Below are 27,271 nucleotides of genomic sequence, written 5' to 3' on the forward strand. Positions count from 1 at the left end.
TCACAGTGCAGGTATTCTGTCCTTCTACAGCATCTCTGAAGCCATGACTCTCCTCCACAGAGTCCAGACCACATTCACTCAGATGCTCTGTGCTGGACTTTGGTTTCGTTACAATTACGGAGACACTGCTGAGTTCTGTAAACTCAAATAAACAGAGGTCATTGAAGGGTCAGTGGGTTAAAAACTGTATTTAAGTCTTAAGCTTAATTTGTCTTTTATTTGTTGCTGAGGGCTGATTGTTGTGGTATTTCTTTATTGCACAGAGATCACCTGTCAGTTAAACATTATGCATGATACTTTGACATCCTCTCATTTGTTTTTCTGTCAATATTTGAGCTTCTTTCATAATCACTTTAAGAATGTAATGTGTTTACAATACAATGCAATATTTTCTGCTGTATAAAGCAAGCCTCATGGAGAAAAAGTGTAACTGATATGAATATATAATGGAGACAGCTTTATGCACCGCTTTATATATATATATATATGCATGCAATATTATTGTGATTTATTACCTTTTTAAAAAATAGCAATTTCTGTCCACTCAGTAAAACTTTTTCAATACGTGTTTAATAAAATAAAGTTTTTGGTCTGTTGATCTAACTTCAGTCATTTTTACTGCAGCAAAATACATATAGTTGACCGAAAATGTTTTGCAAAATTAATTAAAAATAAAAAAAAAATCATTTGGCCTACCTGGCTTCTGTGTAGGCTACTATATTGCCATGCAAAATATAGCGATGCTATTCTGTAGTGACCCACCCCACCACCACCACCCCATCATGCTGTAAACAATACAATGTGCGTGTGTGTGTGCATGCGTGCATAACAGCATATCTTTGTTGTCCTATTTTAACTTTAGCCCTTCTTGTATGTGTACATACCAATAAAGTTCGGCCAATAAAGCTGATTCAGATGAAACTGACTTTGACATTTAAATCACCGGACTGGCCCTTTAATTATCTCGGTTGTTGGGTGCAGTGAGTCGGATTCCACCACTAGAGTTCTCCCTCTGGTTCAGCAGCTCCGCTCGGCTCTGTTGGCGCTGTCTGTGTTTACCTCCCAGCCCAGCGCTGCTGTACTGTGGCCAGCTGGACACAAACCACCATCCGCAGCCTCAACTAGCCCGAAAAAATACTAATGTAAGCTGCCTCGTTTTTAATCCTTCGCGGATTTCCTGCAGCAGCTGTGTGTTAGTGACACCGTAGCGAAGGTAAGTTTGATTTTTATCCTGATGAAAATGGCACACGCTCACTGACAACACTGCGGCTAACGAGGTAGCCAGCGAGCAGCGCCGTTAGCTTAGCTGCCTTTCCTATCCCGTGATGGAGGATTGTGAACATGGCGCCCTCCAAAACAAACGAGTAGGTAGCTAGTTAGCCCGCGGCTTGTCGTTATGTTGTGACGGCGGACACAGCTTTAGGTGTACATGAAATGCTACTCGCTTGTCGCTCTTATGGTGCTCCTGGTCTTGGTTAGCTGACAAGTTGGCTAGGGTAGGTTTACCAACCAGCCAGCTAGGATTAGCTACGTAACATTTACTAGCATCGCTAACAAAAATGAAGTCACCACGACAGCCTGTCTGATAGCTAACCAGCAATTTGACGTGCTTATTTATACTATCATTAAATACACCAGCAGTGTCAGTTGGCTGGTTATTTAGTGCAAATTAACTCGGTCATTTTGTTTTGACAAGCTTTAGATTTGGACCTGGACGTTAACTAGCCTGCTAGCAGCTAAATCCAGCCTCTTGAATGGCAATGCCTGTGGCCTTCCACGGCTAACCCTCTTTGTTGCCAAATCCACCATTGGTGTTTATTGTGACATTTAATTACGACAAGTGTTGTTGAGCTTCGAGTAACAGTTTTATAATTCAAGTGGTCTTTCACGGAACGGCCCGCTTGGCCCCTTCATATCAGTGTCAATGTGTATGCTATTAGCTGGCTAATGTTAAAAGGTGCTAAAATCTCTGGATAGCATTGCATCCTTACAACCTGTGAAATTGAATTAATTGATATCGTGGGTAACTGGGGTGATGGTTGTTGTACAGTCACGTTTGGCGGAGCTGTCACGTTTCCCTTGAAAGGACCAACAGCGCCGTGTAGTCTCATTGTTTACCCTGGGAGCCACAAAAGCCTCCAAACCTGTGTTGGCTGTCTTGTAATTGGCCTCCGGTGTCGCACACCTTGCCTAATTGATTGGGGAGCACGATGTCGTCCTGTCATCATGTTGTGTTAGCTCTCTGGAGACAGATGTGCAGGCTGGTAGAGGTGGCTGACTGTGCTGTGTACATGCCAGCCCGTTAGACGCATATGGAGGAAAGAGTAGGGGTTATGCTGTCTTGGCATCACGGCACAGGTGCCCCTCCTTCACACCTACTGCACTTGATACAAAAGAGGGGAGCTCACATTACTCACTGTCACCTTACTGCTCCCATTCTCTCTAATGTCCCCTTAGATGTCTGGGTTGATTGCGGCCCTCTGAACCAAGATGTGCTGTGATGTTTGCACCAAGATGTGTGGAAGATGTTGTTCCACCGCACTTCCTACAGTAGCTCTGAGTAGCATAATGTGCACATAAACACATTGCCACAGTGTTTGTGTAACGTTGCCTTTACTAACAATAATACAATTTATGCTTGTTGGACAGAAACCCTTTTAATGTCACCGTTTTCAAAATGACATGAGTCTCAATATCTCTTATTACCTTCTGAAGATAGCATTGTTGCATTTAACAGGGATCCCACACTCTTTCATGGGCTAAATTTCAAAACTTTTCTCGGATTTTTTAAGGACTCAAGATATTTTGCCCCATTTGCCATTTCATGTTTTCCTAAACATACTTTCAGCTAGCTGGCAGACATAAAGGGAGAGACAGAATGCCAGGAAAAAAATGTTGAAATACACATGATGGTGAACAAAACACTGTTGCACTTTGTCACATATAAGAGCTACTTTACATTGACACATATAGTGAAAACATTTGTTGATGTTAACCCACTGAATTTTTACTAATTCCTTGATGTTTCCAAGTCTAGAAATAGTGCTACTCCATGACATTTCCATGTTTTCTATGACCATGGGGATCCTTATTTAGTGTGCCTGGAGTTCATTTATGTAGAAAATGAAGAATTTGTGATGTCTGAAAATTATAAGCTAATTCTTTTCTAATATGTAATAATTACTTAGCTGCGTTGTTTATCCCTGATTATGTCATTTTGAGCCCTCTGTTTCCGCTAATAATCTATGCAAATATAGAAGCAAGAAACAATTACATTTTTAACCTGTAAAAAACCTAATGGATGATTCAGTAACATTGAAAGGAATTCAAACACTATCTCAGCTTATGAAACCTCCACTCTGACCATGACCGAAATATAAACCTCTAAATTTCTTGGTTTGTGTAGATATTAGCTTCATATGCATTTAGTTTTGGATGATTTGCTAGTTTTCTGTTAACACCACATATGTGTCTTACATGTTTTTCTTTCACTCTAAACCACAGTTCAGTCTCTCATGAGCAAAGTGTGAAGATGAACATCCTCTCTTGACATCTGTCAAAGCCTCCTCTACCACAAAGCATCCTCTTTCATATAAAAGTGCTCCAAGCATTATTATGGTTAGCGTTTGGCTGCGATTTATGAAAGTGACATCTTAAGTTTCATGGACGGTTAAGAGGAGGGACGCATAAAATTGGATTTGAAGATATTCCAGGCCCGTGCACCGCAGCAAAGAGGCAGCTAGTATTATTCAGAACCTTTGAAGGTCTGTAAGAGTTTTCCTCGTCATATTCCCTCTGACATTTTCTGAGCATCTATCAGCATTGCGGTATTTGTTTTGATGCCCAACTGTCACTGAGGGAAAGGGCCTGAGGTGTTAAGAATGTCCTGGTAATGACAACAAGGCGCAACATTAATATGTCTGATATGAAATCAGTGCCTTTTCAGAACTGTTGATATAGGAATTTTGAAATAAATGGTGCTGTGATAGGACATTTCAGTATATTTTTGAATTTATGTCTGCAGGTGATTGTAGCTTTAGTTTGACTAACATCCAACACCTAGTACATGAGGAGTGATCACAACACGGGTCACAACAAATATTTTTGGACCTGCGTCAGAGCTACAGCATAACATTTATTCAAAATATTTCTAACTACTGTGATAGCATGTACCTCTAAACAATTTGACCTCAGCACAAACATCTAAAACACATTTTTATAGAGCAGTTTGCTTCACATACTTTAAAAAGGGATTCGGTTAACGCTCAGTTATAAAAATTGTGAAGTCAAAGGATGTGTAAGACAAGTATCCACTTAATCGTAATTGTGTGAATTTATAATGTTGTTATATATTGAAGTATTTGTATTTTCTAATTCAGTTTGCAGTTTTTCTTTTAAAATCGGACTGTATTTTTTTTAATGGAGTGGAATATAAAGCAGTTAAGAAGTTGTTATTACAATTTTATTTTTGTTTTATGTAATTATTATCACCATTTTTGCAAAACAAGGAACATCATTTTTTTATTTGATATTTTTATTGCATGTTAAAGACAGATTTTGCTGTTCAGCATTGCTGAGTAGTATTATGTAATATCTCTTGCAGGACAGTAAGATGTACAAAGAAATACTATTACTACTACTTCTACTGCTGCTACCAACCTGACCTGTGCTACTAACACTGAGACTATCACATTAAGGCTGTAACGACAGCTTTTGTCATTACTATAAACATAACCACCGGTATTCTTTAAATAGTAGTTCTACTGCCATGAACAATTCAGCCTCTCATGCCTATTTTGGTACGACATCTTAAATATAGTTAAACCTACTTGTCATAAACAGAACAAAAGCAAATACATCTGCTGATGTATATTTTTCCTTTGTTTCCCCTCAGTTGTGATGAATAAGGAAATCATGTCACGCGTGGTGAAGAAGAGGCAGGCGGACCCCAAGGTGGTCCAGTATGTGTGGGCGGCCATTGAGGTCGTCCGCAACCAGAAACAGATTGCAAACATGGACAGGATCTCCAAGTAAGTTAATCACAGACAAGACAGACATGATGTGTATCTTTCATGGTATCTGTGTCCATTGTCCTTTGACTGAAGTTCAAGCCATACTGTTAAAAGATAAAACAGTTTTATACATTTTTGAGAATTAGAGGTAAAGAATTTTCTCTGGAAGGGATCTTAAATCTATAAAAAACCTTTATAGTTTGGCCTGCTTACGCGTCCTCAAGGAAGGTATTCCCTAACAGCTCCCTAATCAAAGGGTTTTAGGTGATTGAAATCAGCACAGTGATGACCTGAGGCGAGAAAAACAGCTCCACACACAAGCATACCATTACTTGAACCTACTATATGTGGATATGTTGTGTTGCATCAATAATTTCTCGGCATTTTGTGTCTTACGCGGGATGAGATGTGTCTGCAGAAGAAATAACTTTTTATTTTAGATAAAATATCTATTCTCAGGTATAGGGTTGGTTATCGTTTGATTTTTTTTTTCTCCCGATACTGGTGCTGAAATCATGCTTTTAAAATGGTACTAGAGCTAAATGGTGCCTGAACAGATACTTTGACAGTCAACATTAAAGAACGTCTTTTTTTAAATTGCAAAGGCGAATTTGAACTTGAAATTGGCAATATAGTAGGCCTAACTCTAAAACAGTTTAACATATACATAATTACATAAATATGAATAAATACAAAAAAATTATGACCAGCAAAAATTTTGTATTAAATAACAGTTACATTACTAATAAGAGCAAAGTAAAGTTTGACTTGAGTTTACAGTGAGAGGCAAATTTTGCCTGCTAACTTTGGGGTTAACTTTCTTTTCAGCTGGCAAACAAATGGGAAATTGGCTCATGCTGACAAATAGCTTTAACTTTTTGAACACTTGCTACGCACCAAAAAGAGGCAAAGAAATCTCAGTTGCGGTTCGGTCCAGCAGGAAGCACACATAAAAGGGCTTTTGGTACCCAACCCGACACAGAGCTGTTGATTAAAGCAGCTGAAGTACTCACAAATTAATTTTTCCCCCTAAATTTAAAGAGCTGCAGTTAATTATTTTCATTGTCAGTTTAATGATATATATTTTTAAATAATCCAAATTATTTTATAACATGACAGAAGTAAAGGGTGAAATACCTAAAGATATTACATTGACATAAAACAGAAACAGTAAAATCTCACATTTGAGAAGCTTGAACCAGAGAATATTTTTAATATATGTTTTAATATTTTTTTAAATTTTATTTTGTTTGCTTGATAAATGACCATTAATCGGTCATAACAATAGTTACTGATGAATTCTTTTTTCAGACAACTAATTGAATTGATTAACTGATTGTGTAGCAATGTTGGTAAATAATGCATTCAGTGCCTCAACAGGCAATGATCAATGGTTAGATTGACAGCTGTCGGAATTCTGACATTCTCCCACCACTGTTCACTAAAATAAGCCACCCTATGTTAACCAAGCATGTAGAAACTCGGCCTACAGAATCTACAGCAGGTTTGGTTCATGATTACATCATTATTTTATCCGTGGAGTAAATCTTACATTGTTCAAACGTTGCAAATCGATGATAAATCATCAGTGGCAGACCTTGCTTATCAGTCGTTCCTTTCAGTCAGCGGATGGAGCAGAGACTAAATGAAACACTTAGCACATCTCATACAGCAAGTTGGCGAGCACCTTGGAGCTGGCTGTTTGCCAAATCAATACCCGGCGGCGAGTGGCTGTTGTCATGGCAACTGTAAGCAGCGGCATGCAACGGATAGCCCTGATTCCCTCCCCTCAGCATACACACACACACACACACCTCCACCCTATCCAGCCACACTGTAGCTTAATTTCACTAAACTGGCTTTGTGTCCAAGAGGGTGATGACTTTGGTTTTGTGGAAATAGAGGAGACTAAAGTCAGCGAGGCAGCAGCAATGATTAACCACCCTCTCTCACATGATAAAAATGCAATTTTCTGGGTCACAGCCACAGCAGTCAGGCCGCTCAGAACCAATTTGTTAATTATTAACCAAGCTAATTGTTAAACCAGGTATGTGTTTAAACAAAACTCATGAAATGTTTGACTCAGGTTTATTTTATTTTTTTGTGAACATTTTATACCCTGTTATAGTAAGTTAATAAAAAATAAAGTAACCAAGGAAAAAAATGACACATAGTCCCCCTCAAAATACAACAAGGTAATGGACAGTATCCATTAAATATGCAATAAAGGAGACAAAACAATACCACAATAAAGTCAAAAATATGCATTTTATCATTTCACAAACTTGCTGTCAAGTGTATGAAGTAAATCATTTTAATGCAATGAATTAAAAGAGGACACTGGATTGGGTTGACAGTTTTAAAAAATTTTAATGTTGTCCAGCAACAACTAGACATCAGCTGCAGCTGTAATCAACCAAAGAAAATCTTGGTTGAATGACATTTTACCTACCCTTCAACTAATTGATAGGTCGATAGGGAAAAGAAGTCTGCATGTCATCTCTGGGTTAACATAATCGCCACCGTGCACCGACTGCACTTAACCTGGAAGCGTTTGCCATCTAAGCACTTAGCCTTGCACAGCACTGATGAGAAAAACCTGACATACCTGACAGTACAGAAGTTAACTCTGGGGCTGACGAGGTCATATACACCATAACGTTACCGATGTTGAATATCTCTGTAATGCTGCATGCCTGAGAGAGACTTGCTATTTTTAGCCAAGAAGTTACTGTAAGCCATCCTGCTGCTCCAATAAGAGCTCCGGTGTGATCGTATACTTTCAGAAGCTTTGTATTACAGCCTTGAACTGTAGTGTCGTTTTGGAGACTTAGTAAAATAAATCCACAATGCTAAATCCGACACTGAATGTCTTTGGAGAGTCTAAGAACAACAACTGCCATTTTTCAGTAGGGAGAGGAAATGCGTCCGGTGGATTCACAGCCGTATTAATGTAACACCAATAAAAATGTGGTCAGACAAAAGCACGTCAACCAACATGTTGACCATTTCATCAGAAGTTTACAGCCCTAGCATCAGCAATGTTAAAGTGATCGATCTATTGACACAAAGTGAACTGGCAGCTAACTTTTGTTAATTTGATTTAAAGTCTTCACATTTTTTTAAGCAAGAAATGCTAAAAATTCAGATGCTTCCAGCTTCTCAAATGTGAGCATTTGCTGGTTTTCTTTGTGTTGCATGATACTTAACTATACATCCTTGAGTTTTGTTAGACAGAACAAGCAATACGGATATGTGATGGGATGATTTAATATTTTCTGGCATGTTAGTCTGATACACTTAAAAACTCTTTCTTGATTTATTTTGGGAGCCTGGTGGAGTCTCATCCTAGATCCCCAGTACCTTGGTTTTAATACCATTGCTTTAAGTAATCCGGTCCGATTTGTGTTCACCTCACAGACTATCGGCCTCTCCATTTTAACTCAGGAGTAAATACAGACTGAACCTGATTCCCCACTGACATATTCTGTTTGTTGGCTGTCTGCCACAGTTGAGGATACATGACCTTGCTCAGAGAGGTTCACTGCCAGTCAGCAGGCAGCTGCAGGAATCAAGCAGGCCGTTTTTGAAATGGTGGGATGCGTTAGAGGAGGAAATAGATGAGAAAGACTCTCTGCTTGTAATTTCAAACCACATGTGTCTCTTATCTGTGTCTTGGGTAGTATAAATCTAATTTATGGAGAGTAGGGGTATTGTTGGTGGAAAATTACAAATCCGAGAGGCAAGTAATTTTCTGATCATAGAAAATACACGCTCTTTAAGTGATGATCATGAATACAGGCGCGGGCTGGCTTCAAAGACATAGCGCTTCCTAAGCAACCAATTAAAATCTGAAATTTTATGACACTCATCCAAGTTCTTTAAAGGTCCGTGTTTCGTAAAAAATGGCCACCACGCACACACAGCCCAATTACCTCTCAACTTCCACCTGTCCAGGTACCTGAGCCGTGTGTTTGGCATGCACCCTAAGGAGACTGCCAGGCAGCTGAGCTTGGCAGTGAAGGACGGCCTGGTGGTGGAGACCCTGACTGTTGGCTGCAAGGGCTCCAAGGCTGGCATCGAGCAGGAAGGATACTGGCTGCCCGGAGATGAGATGGTAAGTCTAGTAACAGTTTATCTGCTTTCTAACACAGGCAACAGTGAATCCTTTTCTAGATTTTGTGTTATTGGTCAGCACACACAAGCAAAATCTGTCCTCGTTATGTAAGATATTTACCTGGTGTCTCTCTCTGTCACTGTGTTCACATTGTCAGCAACATTTTTTTTTTTTTTTTTTTACAAAATCAAGTCCAACATTCCTCAAAAAACTTTAATGACAACAAAATAACTTTTCTTTCACCGACCTCAAACGACCTAACAATTATTATTGTTTTTCATTGTTGGTTAATTTGCTCAGTATTGTCTGGATGGATTGATAAATAATATGATCTAATAAAACTTAAGACAATGGTGAAACCTGCTTTCACAGTTTCCTAAAGCCCAGTGTGATGACCTTGAATTCCCTTTTTCTTTCTGCTGGACCGCAGAGGCGAGGCCTGCCTGATCAGTTTATTTGAGGAACATTCATGTATGAATTCTCCTTATTGGCTCTGATGGGACATTTTACAGGTTGTGTTGAATGGAGCAAAAAAGAGCTGATCAGTGATCAGGGGGTAGAGGTCCAGAGAAAGCAGGTCCCCACTGCTTTGTGACTGTGTCTAAGAGTTATATTCATCATTTTAACATGTAATTGCATGAAATATTAGGTTGGTTAGCAACAACGAGGCCAGCTCTGTGAGCGAAGGTCAACGCGTACGCTGAAGTCCATTACCGGGTGTATGCCGGCCACTTTTTTGTTAAGAGTTAAGTCCTTGTTTCACATTAAAAGCCCTCCCTGTAGCTTTGTACAAATGATCCAGCCATATATTGGGTTTCAAATTAATCTTTTAACCAACAATCCAAAACCCAAAGGTGATCAATTTACCATAATTAAACAAGAGGAAAAGTAAAATCTTTAGATGTTTAATGAGCCGGAATGTGAATTTTTAACATGAGATTTTTGCTTGAAAAATGCATTGGCAAAACAATTAATGACCTGTTAAAATAGTTAGTCCTTCCATTAATTTGATTAATCAACTAATTGTTGGCAGAACCTTGAAGGAAAACAATAATATTAAATAGATAAAAGTCTTGTAGTATGGCTGCATGTATCACTGTCCATCTACTGGATTGTCATTTTCTATGAATAAGTGTATTATTATTTCTGATTGTAGATTACTGCTTCTGTTTTATAACTGGCAGAAACAACATCATTTATAGAAGAAAAAAGCAAAGAAGAATTCAGTTGTCTGAGATTGAGCCATTACGCACTGAGAAAGATGACGATCAGAGCTGCAATATACAGACCGTTTGGCTAATGAAGCAAACCAGCCCTTTAGGTAGCACATTTTTAGTGATGAAGTTGTCACATGAGATCTATTTAATACCAGCACCCAGATTCTGTCAGGATGTAGCACCCATCTGTCAAGTTGCTTGCAGTGTGAACACAGTGTTAACGGAGTCACTGTATGCAGACATTACAGGGTGCAAATATTTACAGTGATCAAACATGATGAAGAAGTACTCAGTGAAGAAATAAACAGGAGAGGTATTAAAGTTTAAGAAAAGGAGTAATATTTCAGGCCAAACTTAGTTCTGTGTCTGTATGAAAATGTTCAACATGAAATATGTATCAACTTTTGCCTTGCTCAGGCAGCCCTCTGCTGTGCAGCATTGTGATATTAATGTTTTATTTATTGTGAAGTCATTGTTTTCATTCTCTCTTATTTCCCTGGTTAGTTCGCAGTGTAGCGAAGCTTTCACTTGTCTCTGTCACAGTAGCATTGTCATTTCACGGTGTATTAGCACTACCTGGGGAGCATCCTCATACTTTCTACCATTTGTAATGCAAAGAGCACTTAATGGATTACTATAAAAGTGCCATTAACATGCATTTGGTGGCTGCTTTAATCCCAGTGCTTTTTGCACCAGGGTGCTAACACCCTGGCAATATCTGTCACACTACCCATTAAACTACAAGAGCATCATCAGTGATTTTTAAGAAAGAAATAAGTGATGCAATTTGAATCAGAATAGTAATAATATGATAAGAAATAAAGCTGAAAAGAAGCTTTTCTTAGTTCTTACATGAATTAGTTGGTGGTTTTGACTTGTACATGCTCCTGTACAAAACATGTGCCAGTTTATTTTAACTGAAGGTACATTTTGTAGATAAAATCTTTGCATCAAAGGTTATTGTTATGATTGCAGGCCGGAAAAGGTGGAATGAAACATGCACGGGGGAATTTAAGTTGTGGGGTCTATACTGTTGTGGTGTCATCACAAAATATATTTATATGATTTGAGAAAAAAAAAAAGTCTTTCATGATATGACAACTGTCCAATGGCCAGCGGAGCTCAGGTGGTTTTTAGCAGCAGGACTTTTAAACACTACTCTCTGAATCACTTGCAATCACAGGAGCCGAAAGCCGAGGGAAGCAAGGTAAGGACTGCATTGTTATTTTCAAATTCAGGGTTTGTTCCCTCATTTGATCCCTTCATCTCCCCCCTCTCAACTAACATCATTCTGTGAGAAATCGGTTCTGCCAAATGCAGTGCTGTCAGGGATTTAAGTGAATCTTTTTTTATGCAGGTCGCACTAAATCTAAACGACATACAGTATGTTCTGGTAAGCGTAAAAGTTGTAGGCTTTATTAAAATGAGATGGAAACCCTTCTATGCCAGTGGCAAGAAATTCAGTCTTCTTGCCCTGTGTAATGCTTGTGAGTGAGCGTGCTAGCTGCACCTTAAACGAAATTATCACATAAGGTGAAAGCTGAAAACATATCAGGTTTCCATTTTGAAATTGCCTACAGTACATCATATTAAACACACTGCCAGAAGCTACTTGCTGTCATTCAGCTCTGCGCTAAAAAGCTTCATGAAAGTCCATTGCAGCTCTGTTTCTACGAAGTGATCAGTGATCTTGATAAAGTACGTGCTCGCTACTTATCTACCGATGTGCCGTTGCTTGAATAAAAACTCAAAACACTGACTTGGTACAGCTCAAAGCTGTGTCTTGTTCTTGGCCGTTAGACGCTGCCAACTAGATTCAAAGATCAAGTGTGAATATCAGCTTGAAGACTAAACAACGTTTTTTAATTGAATCATGTGAGATGACAAGCAATGCTAGCATAGCTGCAGGTTGGTAGCAAGCATCCGTGCGTTTGTAGTATTTTGGTCTTGGTAGTTGTAGTTCTCCTCAGAGGGTGTGTTCTGCCGTGTTCTTAACTTCTGTCTGGCATGCTTTTTTTTTCTTCTTCATTTTCAATTGATGAAACAGGGTTGGGGCGGGTGGGGTTGGGGCGGATGTTTGGTTGTGGTTTATGTTGTTGTGCTCTTTAGTTTTCTCCTTGCCTGCTGCTAGTAACACAGCTTTTTTAGGTTAGCGATCACTCAGTGGACAGTTTGAATGTGAAAAGCCGAGGCAGCTCTTCCTCCACAGGTGCCTGGATTCAATCCAGCTGGCATGTGCTGTGTCCTTGTGTTGACCTCAGGAATATTTACTCCTGATAGCCACAATGTATCAACACTGATCATAACATTTAACTAGAGACCATCTTGCAGTAAGATCCTACCAGCTGCGATGCTGGCCCCTTCCCCGCTTCCTGCCACCGTTCTTCCAGTGCCTTAGCTCAGACCACATCCATCTGTGAAGTCCCCGTTCATTGTGATTCCAACTACACATTTGTGTAGTTTGTCACACAGACATATGCATATAAATACCTGGTAAAATACTCTAAACTGCTTGTAGTCCCTGCTACAATAGGTGTCTCCAGGACCACATTTTGCCATAATGACACACACGCACACACAAACACACACACACAGGGACAAAAAGACTTACAGGGTCAAAAACAATATCAGCCCTGCTGTCACAGTTGGTAAAAATAGCACAGTCAAATTATGAAAACAAGTTTTTAAATGCACTGCCTCAAGTCAGATTGGATTAAATCCAGGTTTGCCCCAAATGTTTGCCTTTATCTCTCAATTCATATTCTAAATTTAGCATATTTGAGGATGTTTTTTGGCGTTAATTTGAATCTACTCACTTGTGATGCATGATAATGAACATAATATGATGTGTTCATGCGCTTTGACAGTAACCAAACTGTGAAAGAGAGCCCAAATACACATTATTCCCTCTAATTTACTAACCCACTATTTTGACAAAGTTCAGTGAGCTCCCTTGTTCAAACACATTATTTGACTTTGCGCCCTCCTCATTGGTAATACTTTCACTTTGAAACTTAAATTCTGATTGCTCTACGAGCTTCTAAATGGATTATGCTCTCAGATGAATCTACATTTTTCATTATGTGAGAACATTATTACTGAGCTCTAGGTCTCCTGGGGAGCGTCGTAGTGGAGGTCGGCCACTTTGCTTGAATCAATGACCACCTCCTCTAACATCTGAATCAATTTTAACACTGAAATAAAACATGAACCCTTGGGGAAGGAGAGAGACACTTTTTCACACAGTAAATGCTGTGTATTTAGTATGTGTGGTTTACTGTCTTGGTGAAACCACTTCCTAGAGGAAATCCCAAAAATAGCTGTGGGCTATATAGTAATAAATGCTGTGAGACAATGTAGATTCATATTTTTTCTTTTGTACTGTTGAAGAAATGTATGAACTTGTTTAATACAGAGTTTTCTTTCCCTTAATGTTTGAGGTAATGTTGCAAATCACAGAGGAGGGTTGCTTTATGGCAGTATTCATCGTGTATGAATATATTTGCATTATGGTCATTAAGTGCTTCAAAGTATAGCTCTTTGATTTGTGAGGTATTTAATTATCCAAACAAGACAAAAACAGGCATTAGTGCCTGGCTATTTTATCTATTGGTAATTACTTACAATATGTATTAATTTTTTTTTTTTTTTTTTTACAAGTACTTACAGGAGCTGTATACAATATTCAGAGTATATCTCTGATTCAGAGGTTGTCTAATCACAGTTCTCAACATGGTGGCTGAGCCGGTGGCTAGCACTTAATTGTGTTAACAGCATAAACAGTGCTAACCGCGGTAACAGTGCTGACACAGCTAAGGGTTTCTAACCTGTAGGTAACCAGACGCTTCTGTCCTGAAATCAGCAGTAACTGCCGTTTGAGCGCGGTGCAGAGCAGCAACAGTTAGCTAGCCAGCGGGATACACACAAAGGGGTCATATGGACGTAGTGTCGGACTGTCTACCACAAAAACAAAGAGAGAATCTGGGAATACAACAAACAGAACTAGCATAACTGTTTCTCTGCTCAGGATGTCATTACTTCACTATTTCTTTACACAGCAAGTACGTGTTTACTGCTGTATTACTGGTCTGAATGTAATATACAGCTCCTTTAAACCATGATAGGGAATTTAATTTATATTGCAATTTAATTTATATTATATTGTGAAGCACTTGGCTCTTATCCTTGTTCACAAAAGCATGTCATAAAAAAGAATAATCTAAATATTACTAATATTGAGCTTAACTGCCGACTTCTTAATGGTGTTACTGTTGCGCTTCTGTTGGTAATAATATCTTTTAAAGCAACAAAGTGATACAGCTCACTTGATGTTGCCATCGATCAGCCACTATTGACCTCAACGTGGTGTGAACACCAGACAAAATCTTGAAATGTAGTCAAGAAATTGGTGTCTGAAAAGAGTTTTTAAAAGATAAAAAACTGTAGAGAACTTGTTAAAACTTGAGTTAAGTGCATATTTGGTTAAAGGGCAGTGTCAGATCCATGTGGATCTGTCACACTACAGTGAAGCAGTTTACATCTAAAAGCAGCAGGAGGTGGAGATGAATTGTGGGGTCTGTTTTGTGTAGGTCATTAGAAGGCATGCTCACCCTGCTGCTCAGCCTCTCTCGGCTCTCTGGCGTGTCCCAGCTTGACACGGACAGTGCAGAGCTGTTAACCAGAGTAGGAAAGCAGTGGGGGAGATGGCTAAAGGCAGCCAACCCTCTGGCTGCCTCTACTCCTCCTCTATCACTATCCAAGTCCCTGCCCTTGTTGGCAGCTTTTAGTTGAGGCCCATTTCTCCCTCCAGAAATCTCAGAGGTATTTAACGGATGTTTACAAAAGTGATTTAAACACAAAAGCAGATTTTTTGGCTTTGTTTGGAAGTTTTTGTGCCTATTTTGCTGGTTAAGTCTTTGGTTCGTGCCAGTTTTATCAGAATTTCCTACATTTGCATGATGTTACCCTAACACCAGTGTCAACAGTACGTTGCTGTCGTAATATCTGATTTTGCTGGGGCCCGATTATACCCACGCCTCTGTTGAAACTCACTCTGCCGTGGAGCCACAGACACTGTGTCCTTGGCTCAGAGAGCTGCAGCTTTTGAAGTCAGCCACTTGTCTTTCATCAGACAACCCAACAATAGTGGAGTGCCTCTTGACATTCGGCAGAACACAAGGACCATTTCTGTATTGTCAAGTGTTTGTGTGGGTGAAGAGTCTGTTATGCTCTAAAAAGTAGAAGTCCCTTGAGGAATCTGTGGATGGATTTTCTGAGTATATTCACACCTAGATGAGCTGTAATTATAAACTAGCGAAATTCCCTGGTTGCACTTATCATAGACTGTTTGTTCCCAGATTAAGAATGTGATCTAACCATAATGACCAAAAACAACAAAACATTAGTTTTGTAAAGAATGATCATTTACCTTATCTATTAATCGTTTTTTTGGGCTAATTTATTTAGTGTGTAATGCCACACAGTTTCAACTTCCCAAAGTTGTAGTTGACATTTTCAAATTGCTTGTTAGATATATGCGATGATTATAAAACAGAAAACAGGTAGCAAATCATTTCCTTTTGAGTAGCTGGAAACAGGGAAAGTTTGGGATTACATTTCTGTCGGAATCAGAATTAGGTTTATTGTCAAGTAGATTTTCACTTTTAATATTTTGCTTTGGTGTATTTCTGCATAACAGAAACGTAGTGAGAAATTAAATTGAAAAATCAGAATAAGTATTGCCAAAGTTAAGAAAAAAGTTAATAAAAATATGGAAAAAAATACAAAAGAATGTGTGTGTTATATCTTAATTTAAAATGAAAGAGTTAAAAAGAGAAAAAAATCTGATTGTGTAAATATTTTGTGAAAACAGCAATAGTCAACCTTAAAATATTGTTGCAAAAAATATTGTGATACTTGTTTTTCTCTATATTGCCCAGTCCTAGTTTAGGCATCAAACAGTCATCCTTTAATAGAGCCTCCAATGAACCGCTGGATTTACAGTGTAGAGTGCTTCCTCCTGGCAGGCCCTACTTTTGATCAGGGTGTTTGTCTTGCAGCGACACAAGAAGTGTGGATGTCAGTGCTGTGCTCACTCCTTTTGTCCTTGTGACTATTTATGGTTGTGCTTGTTTCTTCCCCACTTGCGACAGAGGGGCTTTAACTCTGCATGTTGCTGCTGCACTGTGCATTTTTGTCTTCTGCTTATCAGGGTTGTTAAAGAAAATGATCTCCTAGTAAGATGCTCTTCTGTGATCAAAACCGCAATGTTGAGCAACCTCTTGTCAGCCTGACTTTCTCAGAAAGTTCTGATCATCACTGCCATTATTAGATAAATCTAGTTTACCTTCTCCAACTCAAACACAGCCTGCAGCACATGAACACATGGAGAAAAGATCAAGAAATAGACTTTTTTCTCTAGCTTTTTCTGAGCGGCAGTCAGTCACGACTCTCCTGTTCTCCCCTACCGAGCAGGTCCAGACTGTGAGTGGGAGGAGTTGGACTCTTGACAGACTGATAAGTAGTTGAATTTTTAGCAGTTCATACTTCCTGTCTCTGTGCCCTTCACTTGAACCCCGTATATTAATGAAAACTACTACTGTACCACGTGCGCATTCAGATTCAAGAATACATTGAAAAAGTTGTCACATTTGCACTGCATCTTCCAGCCCTTAACGCAAGAACACAAATAATTGAATAATAACTTTTAATTACCACAAAATAAATCATTTTTTACAGTGATATGAAAAACAGTACAGTACATTTGGTACCAATACCTTTTTTATGATACTAAAATTCCCTGCTTTGAGAAATGTAGACTTTTTTTCTGAAAAGTTCTCGAGCCAGTGTTCTCAGATATTGAATTGTTTATCTCTACAAGAACTTAAATGTAATAAAATATTCAGATCTTTTTTTTTGTAATCAAAATCAATAACTATTGTTAGAAAAAATGTACTTTGCAGTTTTTGATACTTGGTGCTTGAGACCAGTAGTTCTCAACCCCTTTTTATGTCAAGGTGCCCTAGGTTGATACACATTTGATCACAGACCCTCATTTGATTAGATTTTACTTTAGGGGCATCTGAAAAGATTTTTGAGAACTGGAATTCTATAGTTGGCAACTGCAGATGAGGAAACGAATGTGGAGGAAATGAAACCTATGATCAGCATAATCACTCTTATGACTCCTTCTCACACGGGACTCACTCCTGTGGTGAATTAAATTGTGAAAATATTCTATTCCCCATATTTCTCTGGGAACCCCCTGAACCTACTTAATGACCCCTGAATCGAGAACCACTGCTTTTGACACATTTGTGATCTGTACCAAAAAAATAATGAGACGTAGCTCTATGGTTAGCCAATGATTACCCAAGGAGTCACCAGAAATTTCATTTGACTGCACAAAGTGGTGCTTGGTGAACTGCACGTATCAGTTTTGTGCAGGCTAGATAAACCCTAGCTGCCTAGTGTTTTTAACAGTGGTTCAAGCCTGCGTGTAGTTGTGGTTTATGCACAAACATGTTCACAGTAACGTGTTTTTTCATATCGTTAATGGATTCTGGAATAGGTCAATGAGCCCCCCTTCCTCTCCCTCAGACTGAACATTGCTTAGTTTTAAAATTAGAATTCTTTCTGGAAAGGACTCAATGCATGTTTTGTTTTTTTAATTTGAGCAAAGTTTGGCATTAATGCAGTTCTACATAATCACACTTGGGGGCAACTCAATACAACTGTTTTTTTTTCTATTGGCACCCAGGAGCTCTCCAGGAGGAAAAAATGAATCTGTGCTGAAAAGTGCATTTTTAGAGAAGGGTAGCTTTTTTTCTCTTTGATTTCTCCACCAACATCTTCTTAGGTGGTTCACAATTTGAGCTGGTGACCTTTTGGCAAAATGACTAGAGCTCTATGCTGTCAGCGCCTGCTGTTGCTAGGGCCAGTGTGACTTGTCTGAATTAGCTTTAAAAAAAAAAAAAAACAAAAAAAAAAACCACTTTAGTTTCTTTGCTCTTACTTCATTGGATACTGTTACACTTGGTTTAGGTTCATATTCACACTCAGGAGAAATGTAAAACATGATGGTTTTTTTATTATTTATTATTATTATTTATTATTATTATTATTATTATTATTATTATTATTATTATTATTATTATTATTATTATTATTATTATTAGCCTTTGCATTTAGAGTGCCTCATGTAGAATTTCAATGAAATGGTGTTATTAGAAGTTGCAGGTGAAGTACACTGAGTGTGCCTGGATATAACAATCATGCTACCAGATCTGGAATTATTCATTCACCCTAGCTTGATTTTATTAACACTTACTTTCTATGGATTACCAGGATTTGTTGGCCTGGTGCAATTTAAAACCGTAATAGCTGACCACACCCTGTGGTCATTTTTAACACGATTCTAGCCAAAATTCATTTTTTTTCAAAAAGAAACTGATTTAAAATGCTAGATGTTTTTTCTTTTGTTTAGTGGCGTGGGAACAAACGTGACACCCCGACTCCCAGGGGGTCTGATCAGCACCAGTTTTAATTCAGGATAGAGGGCGAAGGAGGTCGTTTGCCCCCACCCCCCCCACCCCGGCTGTGGTCTGCAGGTTGGAGGGGGGGGTCACCCAGACTGTGTGTTCTGCTGTGTCTTCCCTGCAGGAGTGGGAGGCAGAGAGCCACGACTGGTACTGCTTCGAGTGTCACCTACCGGGAGACGTCCTCGCATGTGACAACTGCTTCCGGGTTTACCACCTCAAATGTCTGTCGGAGGACTTCAAGCCCAGAGATGGAGGATCCCACTGGCAGTGTGTCGTCTGCAGGGTAGGTGGTCAGGCAGGAGGTGTGTTGACTCTTTAATGAACATTATGTCTCATGCTTTCATGTAATAATATGTAATAACCTTTTTATAGTAACCCAGTGTTGACAGAGACAAATAATTTAGGTTTATCCTGCAGAAATTCCCTTCAGTTAATTGCATTTCTCTTAATCTCTTCCCTAATAAAAACTTTTGTTGTAATGATGTTTAACAAACAAGAAAATGTGTATGTAGTGTCGTTATTAGCCATTTAAACTAATGTTGGTGCAAGCAGAAAGCCACAAACTGCCATATGGTTTCACTGTAAGTTGTATACAAACGTAAAACGCCTGACAAAGAAAGACAACAAAAACATATTCATTATTCATTCAGTCAGTCAGTCAGTCAGTCAGTCAGTATTCAGTCATTTTTTTCTTTGTCTCCTATTTGTAGCTGTTTCAGTGTCTCATTGTCTCTGTTCCCTCCCTGTTCCTCTTTTCACTTCCTGTCTCCTCTGCAAAGCCCTTGACTTTGTGTTTGTATGTGTGTTTGAGGGACATTGCATTCAGCCAATATAAATATACATCTTAAGTGTGTAGATGTATAAGAGCATTTGGGTTACAGGGTCAAATCAGTCTAATCTAATCTACACTTTCCCTCTCCCTTTCCTCGTCCCTCCTTGTTCCCCTGCAGGGCAGTAAAAAGAAGAACCTAAACAAACAGGAAATGAGCAAATACCTGCGCTTCATCGTCCAGCGTATGAAGGAGAGGGTGAGAATAATCAGATATTTATTTTTTACTAATCATTTCGCTGCTTCAACCCCATCAAAACTCCATGTGACAACACAACAGATAGTTTTCAAAATCCTATGGCCTCTGGTCATAGTTCTTCAGGAAGAAAACACCCTTATCTTTCAGCAGATTTCGGCACTGTTTTGCAAGGTGAATATTTGTTGTATTGTACTTAATTTTACTGGAGTTGGACTGGGTCGATCCTTGAATATTATGACCATGACTTGTGTCAAAAAAAGCTGTATCACTCTTATGCTGCAGGAGCTTTCAATCACATGAGATGAATGTACTATTGCATGAAAGTCAGTGAGTCCCTGCAGTGATTTACAGATTGATGGACTAGTTTGATGTGTTTTTTTACAACTTGAACTGTTTTACACTTGAACTGGCCCTAAATCTTCAGTGCCCAAGTCACATACCAGCACAAGTTTGTTTACATTGTATCTTGACAGCCGACTTTCACTAAAACACGTAGGCCAGCCCATCCAATCAGAAGCCTGGAGGCTAAACAAACATTTTCAGATTTTAAAAAGATTATTTTTTCTCTCTTCAAATAAAAAGAAACCCATTTTAATGGAATTTGTGAAGGCTTAAAGGCTTTAATTCTTCACTCAGACTGCAAACTGTGGTTGAGGCCTCTGCTGTGTTAATAAAATATTTGACTAGCGTAACTGCCCACGGTTGAGGTTTCAACATTGGGGGACACACATTTAAAATGGGTGGTGTGAGGGAAATTTTGAGCGTCAAAAACTTCATTTCCCGTCAGCACCATTTTGTGCCTTTTCTGCACCATTTTGTGCCTTTTCTGCATCAATTGAAGATGGAAATGTCTTCAATTTTGTCAAAATTAAAGTCCTCTGTTGGATGCACATGTTCCCAATATGGAGGGGGTGCATCTCTCTCTAAAATCTACACCCATGTACAGTGCTGTGAAAAAGTATTTGCCCCCTTACCGAATTCTTACTTTTTTTGCACCTTTGTCACTCAGCCATTTCAGATCAAGCAAACTTAAATATAAGTTTATAAGATAACTCAGTAAACACAAAATGCAGTTTTAAGTGCCGATTTTATTTATGAAGGGAAAAAAAGCCATCTGAACCTACATGACCCATGTGAAAAAGTCATTGCCCCCTACACCTAATAACTGGTTGAACCACCTTTAGCAGCAACAACTGCAGTCAAGCGTTTGCGATAACTGGCAATGAGTCTTTCACATCGCTGTGGAGGAATTTTGGCCCACTCTTCTTTGCAGAATTGTTTTAAATCAGCCACACTGGAGGGTTTCCGAGCATGAACCGCCTTTTTAAGGTCGTGCCACAGCATCTCAATTGGGTTCAGGTCTGGACTTTGACTAGGCCACTCCAAAACCCTCAAGTGCGCTTCAGCTTGAGGTCACAAACTGATGGTCGGACATTCTCCTTCAGGATTTGTTGGCAGAGAGCAGAGTTCACGGTTCCTTCATCACAGCAAGTCGTCCAGGTCCTGAAGCAGCAAAGCAGCCCCAAACCATGACACTACCACCACCATGTTTCACTGTTGGCATGATGTTCTTTTTATCAAATGCTGTGTTCATTTTACGCCAGATGTAACGGGATGCACTCCTTCCAAAAAGTTCAACTTTTGTTTCATCAGTCCACAGAATATTTTCCCAAAAGCTTTGGGATCATCACGATGTTTTTTGGCAAAAGTGAGACGAGACTTTATGTTCTTTTTTGTCAGCAGTAGCTTTCGCCTTGGAACTCTGCCATGCATGCCATTTTTGCCTCGTCTCTTTCCTATGGTTAAGTCATGAACACTGACCATTACTGAGGCAAGTGAGGTCTGCAGTTGTTTAGATGTTGTTCTGGGTTCCTTTGTGACTTGGATCAGTCGTCACTGTGCTCCTGGGGTAATTTTTGTAGGCCGGCCACTCCTGGGAAGGTTCACCACTGTACCATGCTTTCTCCATTTCTTGATAATGGCTCTCACCGTGGTTTGCTGGAGTCGCAAAGATTTAGAAAGGCTTTGTAACCTTTTCCAGACTGACTGTCAATTTCTTTTCTTCTGATCTGCTTCTGAATTTCTTTGGATCGCGGCATGATATCTTGGGTTCAATATGGCCGACTTCCCCCTGTCAGACAGGTTCTATTTAAGTGATCTCTTGATTTGAAAGGTCTGGCAGCAATCAGGCCTGGGTGTGGCTATGAAATTGAACTCAGTTTTCCACAATAATATGATTAATCACAATTACCTCATCATTTGACAAGGGGGGCAATTATTTTTTCACACAGGATAATGTAGGTTTGGATAATATTTTTCTCTTAACAAATAATATCTTCATCAGAAAAACTGCATTTAATGTTTACTTGGGTTATCTTTGTTTAATATTTAAATTTGTTTGATGGTCTGAAACAGTTGAGTGTGACACACATGCAAAAAAGTAAGAAATCAGGAAGGGGGCAAATACTTTTTCACAGCACTGTAACTACCAACGATAACCCTCACTCCTTCTACCACTTAGGAAAACACATCCTTTATTCCCCTCCTATTACCCCACCCTTCATCTGCCTTTTCACCGATTACTTTGTCGACTTGCTCATCTCTTGTTTCCCTCCCTCCATCCCTCCCTTTCTCTTTCTTCCCTCACTCTCCACTCTATTAAAGTTGTGTTAAATCTCATTACTTTTCCTCCCCTCCTCTCTTGCTCTCCCTTTCCTGTCTCCCTTCATCCTAGTGCTCCCTATAAAAATGGTATCAAATCTCATCAGTTATCCTCCATGTCACCTCTATGTGTCCCTGCTTCATTACTCCATTCCTTACCTCTTACACTTCCCTCCCTCTTCCTCCTCTTTATAAAGTGGTGTTAAATCACTATCCCTCCTCTACTTTTGCAGGCAGTGGACCTGAACAAGAAAGGCAAAGACACTAAACATCCCATGTACAAACGACTGATCCACACTGCGCTGGAAGTCTCAGACATCCACGAGGTGACCATCACGCATTCTCTGAAACCATTATGTCCTATTATCTAACCCTCTTTTCTACGTCACACATTTATTCATCTGATTTTTTTCTTTCAACTGAGCGTTTGAACTCCTACGCAAATCCCCTTCGACTGCTAGATTAAAGCATCCCTGAACATACTCTTTGTAGCTGAAAACTTTTAAAGAAGTATAAAAGACAACTGCTGAATAAGACATTACAAGTTCCTTTTTGCATTTGACTTATATATGGATGATTATTTGTAGTGAAAATAATGATGTCACTGGAAAGTGTAAATCACGGAGAATGTAAGAGTATGTGTAGCATGACTGTATGGTCATATTTAAGTAATGACTCTGAGAGGAAGTGCAGATTTTTGTTGTAATCTGGTGCTAAAGGTTTTAAACTACCTTAACTGCCTTTTTGAGCTGTTTTATCTTATTTTTTTATCTATTGTGGTTTTAGGTCATACCGGTAACACTTGATTTCACTGTGGTCAGATTTTGTGAGTTTTTGTGTGTGTGAGGTCAGGCAGGACTGTGCTGTGGTCAGTGGTGCATCACACCGAACCTCTGCCAGACACACTGGAGCACCGCCCAGACCTGTGTGTGTGTGTGTGTGTGTGTGTGTGTGTGTGTGTGTGTGTGTGTGTGAGCGCGTGTATGTGTATGTGTGTTAATGAGTATGCTACCCTCTCCTGGACCTCATGCAGTTTGGTCAAAAACACACACACGCACACGCACGCGCCCAGCATGTGAATAGACCTCTTTGTACTTGTTCCCTCTATGTCTGACCAACTGTCTCTCTTCATTTTTTTCTCCGTCTGTCTTTCTCTCTGTGTTTGTCTCTCAGAACCTGTCTGAAGGAAAGTATAAAACCTTTGAAGAGTTCAAAGCAGATGCTCAGCTGATTGTTCACAACACTGCCATCCTTTATGGAGGTGGGTCAAAGTTCCAACATGTTGCCTCCGTGGTTTAGTTTAACATTTGATAGAAACACTGATACAGTCGAAACAGTGAGTTGGCTCAATGAGTTTCTTACCAATAGCACAATTTTTTTGGCACTTCATGACAAGAATTAAAAAAAAAACAAACAAAACACCCCTTTTTTATTAAATAAAACATACTAAATTTGGTTGAAGTTGATTTTTGTTTCACATAAGCAGTTGTACAAGAAACAGAAACTGTGATTTTGAAATCATGAATCTGATCAAACAATAAATAAACAAGATAAAGACTCAGAAAAGACATTTGACAGTTGATACAAGACCATTCTCAAGTAAAAAGTAGTGAGCCGAACTGTATGTGGAAATTTATGCATTTTTAAGTTTTTATTTTAAGACTTACCCACACAGGAAGCATTTGCTCAGTTGTCCGTGGATGTACGAGGATATCTGGGAATTTTATAACTGAAATATTGCAGGGGTTATTAAACAAAAGATAGTAGTACACACTACACAGCACGTCTTAGTTTTTTGTTCTTAGTCCATTGGTGATCGAAAAATGACTTTTAAGTCCCTTTTCGAAGAATAAATTATAACAAGCCAGAAAGTCCGTTTTACTTCATAGGATGTTCTGAATGAAGGCATCATTTTATGTGGCTTTCATCCTTCTCCTGTGTGGTAAAATGTGGTAAACTAGCTGTAAATGAATCATCATCTCATTTAAAGAAAAATCACTTGTGTTATCAATCCTAATCGATGTCCTTTCTTCTAAACATATACTTAAAGATATTATTCCACTCTCGATTTAAGTTTACCTTTTCTTTCTTGCTGACTTTCTCGCTGAGCATCGCCTGTTTGTTTTTTTTGCAGTTCACAGCGACCAGGCGGAGATCGCACGGCTGCTCTTCAGCGACACATGCCACGAGGTAACGTTGTTTTATTTGATCTCTCTCACAGTTCAGAGCAGTGACATTTGGATTAGTGTCTAAGTGAAGAGCTTATTAGTATACATTTTCTTTGATTTTATATGTGTTAAGTCCAGATTTGTTCAAAAGGTTGTCAAAAGTATTTGTACATTTAACGTTTCTATCTTTTTTTCTGTCCCTTCTCCATCTCCCTCTTCCCTCCCTTATCCTGTATCTTTCCTCCCTCAGCTAAATGAGCTGTTGTTGTGTAAGAACTGTTTCTACCTGTCGAACGCGCGGCCAGACAACTGGTTCTGTTACCCCTGTGTGAGTACATCCAAACCTGCTCTCATCAGGTCAAAGCAACACACCGTTTTATCTTAGATGTTCTTGTTTCTTTAAAAAGAATCACATTTATACAACTATTAATATTTGTTGCACTTGTAAGATGCAATTATCGTATTGTTTTTCTTCATTGACACACTTCTATGTCTTAAACTCATTTAGTTTTATGACACACAAGATATTTAAACATTGTTGTGGTATGTGGCATGTAGGGTTGCAAATTGTAAGCACTCTCCTTAATCAGTTGTTGGTAAAAATAATGATTGATTAATTGTTTTTGAAAAAAAAAAAAACAAAAACATAAAAACTTTGCTTATTTCAAACAATACCAAATGCGCTTTTTCCTGAATCAAAGCTCACAGCAACATATTTCATATACTTTGACAGCATTGCAAAGCCTACTGATTAATCGATTTAATTTCTCCTGTTTAATTAATTCTTAACTACCGATTAATCGAATGGTGATTATTCTTATCATTTCCAGTAGTGGTAAATGTGTCTCTATTTCTGACAACCTTTGACTAAAATCATTAAACTAGAAAATGCAGTATAGCAAGTAATTATGTAAATTATGATGCAGCTCCAGTCATAAAACATTGCATACATAACATTCAAATGTTGTGCATGGTACAAAAATAAGAACTAAATGTATTTTGAGCATATAAGTCAATCCAGTTGTTGTGGATGAGTTTTTCTGGTTAGAAAGATGCTGCTGGGTTGTATTGGTGGTGTAATAGTTTTTGTGTGTGTGCGTGTGCGTGCGTGCGTGTGTGTGTCACCTCGCAGAGCCCCAGCCATGACTTAGTGTGGGCCAAGATGAAAGGATTTGGCTACTGGCCGGCCAAAGTCCTTCAGAGGGATGAAAACCAGGTGGACGTACGCTTCTTTGGCCACCAGCACCAGAGGTTAGCACAGCGGAGAGACATCACAACAACACACAGCATCACTTTTCTGTTCCATTGTTCTCGGCAGGACATGAGAATCTCAGGTTGAGATTGGTTGTGTCCTTATTACTACAGGGCATCTTCATTTTTAATAATTGGACACACTAAAGTGAAGATTGTTTCTCCTCTCCTCTTCAGTGTTGTTAGAGAATGAGGAAGTCCAATTTCTTGATTCAAAATCAAGATAAGACTTGAACGAAAACAAACCGAAACACTATTGAAATGTAGTGAAACGAATTATAAGGGTGCAGTGCTGCTTGTTAAATGTCGAGCACTGTTTCCCTTGTCCTCCGCAGAGCGTGGATCCCCTCGGACAACATCCAGGACATCAAGGTGAGCGTCCAGCAGCTGCAGGTGAAGCGCAGCAACGGCTGGAAGAAGGCGTGCGAGGAGCTGGAGGTCTACCAGCGCTTCCTGAGAGAGGGACGCTATTGGAAAACAAAGATGGAGGAGGGCAACATGTCATCACACCAGCATTCGCAGCAGAATCAGAACCAGAACCAGAATCAGAACCAGAACCAGAACCAGAACCAGAGCCAGAGTCAGAGCCAGCGGCAGCAGCAGCAGGAGGGCAGCGGGAGGACGGACAGACTGGAGAGGACAGACGAAGCAGAGTCCAGCATCTCGTCAACCAGCAACGAGCAGGTCCGACATGTAAGTGGGGTCAGTTCAGTAAACGGCCACTTCTTTTTAATATTATTGTTTTGCTCTTTTATTATTTTGCTGTATTGGGATTTAAGACTTTCCCCGAAGCTTTTAAATGTTTCTTTGCCACTGTTTTTGTTTTTAAGATTTATTTATTTATTTTAAAATTTGCCATTTATTTGACAGATGAGTGTAGCCGCTCGATCACCAAATGACTCCACCTGTGTATTCTGCAGTCTGGACCCTATTCTTCATGTTTTTGTGTCAAATTGACCAACCGCAACAAAGGTTTTTGAAATTGTTCCAGCTTGGACAAGAGCTGCAAAAAGGGTCAGATTAGTTGTCAAGTGTCTGACAACACTGAAATCAAAACACTAAAATCTGTACGCACAGTGACCAAGTACCTACTCATTCATTCACCCTTATACTGATGAGAACTTTAAAACCAGGCAGAGAGACCAGTTCTCTGAGTTTTCAAATCCTTTTGGGGGCTATTCCAAGTGAGCAGAGCATTATTGAAAGGATCCCTACAGAGATGGACCTCTTTGTTAAAGAGTGACATCCTTTTTGTCTAACCTGAAACAGCCCTGAAA

At 39.2% G+C, this 27,271-nt stretch overlaps 1 protein-coding gene across 5 annotated transcripts in view; it reads left to right on the forward strand.

The window, feature by feature from the left end:
- Positions 1-1,044: 1,044 nt before the first annotated feature.
- Positions 1,045-27,271, forward strand: part of zmynd11 (zinc finger, MYND-type containing 11) — a 30,206-nt gene continuing 3,979 nt past the window's right edge. Inside the window, exons 1-12 of one of the 5 annotated variants that reach the window (XM_042497120.1) lie at positions 1,045-1,213; positions 4,895-5,030; positions 8,970-9,129; positions 11,530-11,553; positions 19,008-19,169; positions 19,837-19,914; positions 22,809-22,901; positions 23,749-23,836; positions 24,710-24,765; positions 24,994-25,071; positions 25,876-25,994; positions 26,330-26,696. In XM_042497120.1, the coding sequence (XP_042353054.1) occupies positions 4,900-5,030; positions 8,970-9,129; positions 11,530-11,553; positions 19,008-19,169; positions 19,837-19,914; positions 22,809-22,901; positions 23,749-23,836; positions 24,710-24,765; positions 24,994-25,071; positions 25,876-25,994; positions 26,330-26,696 (1,356 nt within the window). In that variant the 5' untranslated portion in view covers positions 1,045-1,213; positions 4,895-4,899. The remainder of the gene's footprint in view (positions 1,214-4,894; positions 5,031-8,969; positions 9,130-11,529; positions 11,554-19,007; positions 19,170-19,836; positions 19,915-22,808; positions 22,902-23,748; positions 23,837-24,709; positions 24,766-24,993; positions 25,072-25,875; positions 25,995-26,329; positions 26,697-27,271) is intronic. The other 4 variants (XM_042497121.1, XM_042497122.1, XM_042497123.1 and 1 more) reach the window with 4 other exon arrangements.

The sequence above is a fragment of the Plectropomus leopardus genome, chromosome 12, assembly GCF_008729295.1.
Source record: "Plectropomus leopardus isolate mb chromosome 12, YSFRI_Pleo_2.0, whole genome shotgun sequence".
Lineage (NCBI taxonomy): Eukaryota > Metazoa > Chordata > Actinopteri > Perciformes > Serranidae > Plectropomus > Plectropomus leopardus.